General features: G+C 44.4%; 1 protein-coding gene across 1 annotated transcript in view; it reads right to left on the bottom strand.

The window, feature by feature from the left end:
* LOC112071010 (rho guanine nucleotide exchange factor 9) overlaps positions 1–6,075 on the bottom strand; it is a 52,714-nt gene that overhangs the window by 15,626 nt on the left and 31,013 nt on the right. The window contains exons 8-9 of the mRNA XM_024138464.2: positions 1,422–1,665; positions 1,093–1,161 (exon numbers count right to left, since the gene is read on the bottom strand). Of these exons, the coding sequence (XP_023994232.1) occupies positions 1,093–1,161; positions 1,422–1,665 (313 nt within the window). The remainder of the gene's footprint in view (positions 1–1,092; positions 1,162–1,421; positions 1,666–6,075) is intronic.

The following is a 6,075-nucleotide window of genomic DNA, read 5'->3' as shown; positions in this document are numbered from 1 at the left end:
CTTGGTACCCCCAGTATATAGTCTCATTACTACAACCAGTACCCCCAGTATATAGTCTCATTACTAACCCAGTACCCCCAGTATATAGTCTCATTACTAACCAGTACCCCCAGTATATAGTCTCATTACCTAACCAGTACCCCAGCACATTGACTCTGTCGGTACTCTCATTATATAGTCTCTTTACTAACCGGTACCCCCAGTATACAGGCTCATTATTGTTATTTTATTGTACTACTTTTTATTTAATTAAATTTTTTAAATCTTGTCTATTGGTAAATATTTTCTCATCTCTTTTCTTAAAACTGCCCATTAGTGCTGCATGAAATTGTCACTTTTGCACTTGTTTTTAAAGACACAGCTCAAATATTGCCACCCCTCTCACCTCAGCGCAAGTCAGCTTATGGTAGACAGGTAAATTGGGAACCTGGCATTAGGGCTGGAAAATGCCATTGACGAAATTGCAAACTACGTTTGACACTTGCGCCACCTTAGCAGCAACTAAAAACAGAGCCCCTACACTGAGGAATGGGTCATGAGAAACAACATTCACAGAGAGACCACACACATCTGTTATGATGAGTCTAACGGTACAAAACACACATCACATCAACAATGGCAAACAACACACATCCAACTGGCATTCTTTACACCTTCTGCATTTTTACTTCATGAAAAATATTATTTAATATTCACCATGCATAAAACCCTCTGTCTTTTCATAGGTGTTTAGCAGTCGTTTGATTGACAAGTCTCTTCTGGAAGATAATGTGTGACTAGATTTGACGCTCTTGGAATGGTTGTAAATCGATTTGTAAACAAAAAGAGAAGATCAGGTCAGACATGGTGAGAGGCGTAGGTGAAAGAGTGGTGTTGGGTGTGTATGTACGGAGTGTGTGTGTATGTACGGAGTGTGTGTGTATGTACGGAGTGTGTGTGTATGTACGGAGTGTGTGTGAGTGTGGGTGTGTGACAGACCAAGGTAAACGTGTATGTGTAAGGCTTGGTAAGTAAACAGCGATGAGAAGACAGACTGTCAGAGAGAAGAGAGAGAAGAGAGGTAAATCACCTGGTGTCTTCGTGTTGTCTCACCTTTCTGTTTAGATACCTTTCTCACAGTCAGAGCTGCCTGACGCTTCTGGTACTCCGAGATCTCAAACCCTGAAACACACAAGCTCTATGGTAACCTTGAAATAATGCAGAGAGTACACCATGACGGCAAGCGTATCGTCTGTACAGAAATAGAATAGAACATAATTGTTCATTATAAAATGAACATTAAACATCACCACAAGTAGGTAAAAAATGTGTGACTGATAACCATCAAACGGTGTGTGTGTGAGTGAATATAAGTGTGTGTGTGAGTGAATGAGTGAGTGAGTGAGTGTCTGTAAGTGTGTAAGAATGTGTGTGTGTCTAACCGATTTTCTCATCCTCCTGCACCATCTTCCTCTCCTCGTGGAAAGCCCGGAGCCATCGTATCTTCTCCTCCAGTTTCTTGGACAGGAAGACGTGGAGCTCCTCGCTGTCTTTGTTGTGCAATTTGAARGCYTTCTTCACGCTCACGTTYAAGTCMTCYTCYCGACCGTCGATGGCGTCCCGCACGTCATAGCGGTCCATGTCGATACGGCCCTTATAGTACAGGATGTCCCTACGAATCAGATCCTAGAGAGAGAGAGGTGGTGTTAGGCCCTGAGTGTGTGTGTGTTGTGTCTCTGATTGGTTTTAGCCTGTAGACGTTTCCCCATATTATCCTCTTATGCAACCCTCTCCATCTGCCACAAAAACACACAACTCTTTAAACTCTCAACAACAAAGCTCTATCCTCTCTTCTTCTCTCTCTTTCTTTCTTTCTTTCTTTCTTTTTCTCTCTCTCTATTTTTCTTTGTCTCTCTCTCTCTCCCCCTCTCTCTTCTCTGTCCTCAACAACAAATCTGTATCCTCTCTTCTCAACAACAAAAACAAAGCCCTGGTTTAAAGCTAGCTCACAAACCTCAAGCTAAACCATTAAGCAACAGAGATATGCATAGCTGTGAATTATAGACTTCTTATACCAGTGGTCATTCAACACAATGAGACGGAGATGGGAACAATACTGCCCTTATTATAGAGGATGAGAGGAGGAAGGAAGGAAGAAAGGAAGAGAGAGAGGAACATGCCAGAAACTTACCCTGAGGGCAGCCATTACACACATCGTGAATAAGAAACTCAAGAACGAGAGAGAGAGATGAGGGTAGATCATCAAACTACCCACGCTATGATACCTGCAGTAGGACTTATTGTCTCAAACCTGCACAATTAACCATCTCCTCATGCTCCTCATTGTTGTTTGTTCCACAGCAAGACGGCTTCTGGATCTATGCTGAGTACTGTACACAACACCTGGATGCGTGTATGGAGCTGTTCAAGTATGAGAAGGACGGGAAGGTAAGCAGCACTTCCTTCGGAGGGCCGTGTCGTCCTGCTGCAGCAGATGATCGACCCAGTATCATAAGTCTATTACTACCTCTACCGTATCCGACGGCTAGTCACTTACTCACAATACGTCCTGCGTATATCAACTGAAATACCTGCATGTACGCAATACCCTCTGCAGCTGGCCCCCGAGATGTCTTTGACGTCTCGCAAAATATTCTACCAATCAGGCTACAGGCACACAGGTAGGATTACACGTTAGACACGTGACTACGCTACGTGTGGTTTGATAATGTGTGGTTGTTCTCATATGATATCACATAAGTGACTACCAAGCTACGTGGTGGTTGTAATGTGTTTTCCTGTCTCCATAGTGACTATCGCTACGGTGGTGGGTTGTGTATAATCGCCTGCTGCTAGTTACTGTCTCACATAGTGACTATTATTTAGGTTCAATGTTGCTGGTTTGTAATAAGAACTTGTTCTGTCTCCATAGCTCAGTCGACTATCGCTACGTGGTGGTTGTAAATGTGTCTTTGTCTCCATAGTGACTATCGCTACGTTGTGGTTGTACATGTGTCTTCCTGCTCCCTGTACACCATAGTAGATCTCTCATATACTTAAACCTATTTGGGGTTGTAATGTCGCTGAGTTCCTGCTCTCCAATAGATAATGTAGATATATAGACTACATTACTCGATAGAGATTACGCGTTGTACGATAGTGCTGTTCTGTCTACATAGTGACCTCAGTCTGCATTAGTCAGTCTGTTTCGCGTTATTTGATCAATAAAGTCGTGTTTCCTGTTTCCATAGTAGTAGACTATAAGCTCACGACGCACATGGCGTGCTGAGAGCGCTTCTGGCGTGTGAAAATGCGTAACCGGTCATCCTTCTCCAGATTACATAGTATCAATGTAAGAGGAAGAGAGGGTGGCTCTTTGAGAAGAACCATCTTGAACAAGCACTTGGTAACGCCAATGCAGGCCTCCGTCCTGGATGGGAGGTACATACTGTCACCACTCTGAACACCATCCCTCAATGGGTGTGTGTGTGTTGTAAAAACAGCGTCTTTAGGTCCTGAATATGCTAATAAAGCCATGTAATATTATTGTCCCAGGGTGATGACATCCTGGACCGGAGCTCAGAGTTGATCTATACAGAGAATGTCTTGGATCTACCAGCCCTATGGACGCAGTCAGCAACGGGTCTTCTTCCTCTTTGATCACCAGCTGGTCCTCTGTAAGAAGGTATGAAACCCCCTCTCTGTCCTGCTCCAAACCAGCTCTGGTATATGTAGAAGGTATGAACCTCCCCTCTCTGTCCTGCTCCAAACCAGCTCTGGTATATGTGAAGGTATGACCCCCCTCTGTCCTGCTCCAAACCAGCTCTGGTATATGTGAAAGGTATGAAACCTCCCCTCTCTGTCCTGCTCCAAACCAGTTAGGTAATATGGTAGACACCAGTATATGACAACCTCGCCGCTCATTCCATATGTTAACTTCCCTTTAACACTTGTGGTTCTTACTCCTCATTTTTTAAATCTCCACGTATTTTGTATAAAATCTGTCTATATAGATATTAGGTTATGATAACACCTTCTCCTCTTCTCTGTCTCTGTCTCTCTATATATACTCATGTATATAGAAAGCTAGACTCATGTAAGGTAGCAGGTTATGAGGAGCCATGCACTTGTCCACTTCTCTGCACCACCCTCTGCTTTGTCCTGCTTCTCAAAGACACCAGTTCATGTATATGTAGAGAGGTAATGAAACCTCCCCTCTCTGTCCTGCTACAGCCAAACAAAGTTTATCTGGTTGCTCACTACTCAGAAGGTATGAAACTTCCCTCTCTCTAGCTCTCCTGGCGCACTAAGCTAAAAGAGCTATCTTGATAGAACAAGGTATATAATAGTATGATACGGAAAGCTCTATATGGAGTTCCAGCTCCGCCTCGGAACACTCACTGCCTGTATCTGCGCACAAACCGGAATTCTGGAGTATAACTACGTTTACACTTGCGCACTTAGCAGCAACTAAAACAGAGCCGCTACATGAGGAATGGGTCATGAGAAACAACATTCACAAGAGACCACACAGCATCTGTTCGCTGGGTCTAACGGTACACTAAACACATCACATCAACAATGGCTAAACGACACACATCCAAACTGGCGTTCTGTGTACACCTCTGCATTTCCATTCAAGATAAGATATTTTCACGCATGCAGAGAAACCCTTGTCTTTTCATAGGTGTTTAGCCAGTCGTTGATTGACAGTCTCTTCTCTGAAGATAATGTGGACCAGATTTGAACGCTCTTGGAATGGTTGTAAATCGATTTGTAAAAAAAGAGAAGATCAGGTCAGACATGGTGGGAGGCGTAGGTAAGGTGGTGTTGGTTGTATGTCGGAGTGTGTGTGTATGTACGGAGTGTGTTGTGGTATGTAACGGAGTGTGTGTGTTGTAGAGTGTGTGGTGAGTTGGGTGGTGTTGACAGACGCAAGGTAAACGTGTAGTGTAAGGCTTGGTAAGTAAACAGCGATAGAAGACAGACTGTCAGAGAGAGAGAGAGAAGAGAGTAAATCACCTGTGTCTTCGTGTTGTCTCACCTTTCGTTTAGATAACTTTCTCACAGTAGCTGCCTGACGCTTTGGTACTGCCGAGATCTCAAACCCTGAAAACACACATGCTCTAATGGTAACTTGAAATAATGCAGAGAGTACACCATGACGGCAGCGTATCGTCTGTACAGAAATAGATATGAACATAATTGTTCATTATAAAATGAACATTAAACATCACCAAAGTAGGTAAAAAATGTGTGACTGATAACCATCAAACGGTGTGTGTGTGAGTGAATATAAGTGTGTGTGTGAGTGAATGAGTGAGTGAGTGAGTGTCTGTAAGTGTGTAAGAATGTGTGTGTGTCTAACCGATTTCTCATCCTCCTGCCCATCTTCCTCTCCTCGTGGAAAGCCCGAGCCATCGTATCTTCTCCTCCTGTTTCTTGGACAGGAAGACGTGGAGCTCCTCGCCTGTCTTTGTTGTGCAATTTGAACGCATTCTTCACCGCTCACGTTAAAGTGTCATCGCGACCGTCGATGGCGTCCCGCACGTCATAGCGGTCCATGTCGATACGGCCCTTATAGTACAGGATGTCCCTACGAATCAGATCCTAGAGAGAGAGAGAGGTGTGTTAGGCCTGATAGTACAGGATGTCCCTACGAATCAGATCCATAGAGAGAGAGAGGGTGGTGTGAGGCCCCTGATAGTACAGGATGTCCCTACGAATCAGATCCTGGAGGAGAGGTGGTGTTAGGCCTGATAGTACAGGATGTTCCTACGAATCAGATCCTGGAGGAGAGGTGGTGTAGGACCTGATAGTACAGGATGTTCCTACGAATCAGATCCTAGAGAGGAAGAGAGAGTGGTGGTTTAGCCCTGATAGTACAGGATGTTCCTACGAATCAGATCCTAGAGAGAGAGAGGTGGTGTCACACCGTGCATGTTGTGGTGTGTGTGTGTGTGTGTGTGTGTGTGTGTGTGTGTGTGTGTGTGTGTGTGTGTGTGTGTGTGTGTGTGTGTGTGTGTGGTGTGTGTTGTGTGTGTGTGTGTGTGTGTGTGTGTTGTGTGTGTGTGGTGTGTAGCGTGTGTGTTGGGT

This window comes from Salvelinus sp. IW2-2015, unplaced genomic scaffold (assembly GCF_002910315.2).
Source record: "Salvelinus sp. IW2-2015 unplaced genomic scaffold, ASM291031v2 Un_scaffold1491, whole genome shotgun sequence".
NCBI lineage: Eukaryota > Metazoa > Chordata > Actinopteri > Salmoniformes > Salmonidae > Salvelinus > Salvelinus sp. IW2-2015.
The sequence above is the reverse complement of the archived record's forward strand: the minus strand, read 5'-3'. Positions and strand labels throughout refer to the sequence as shown.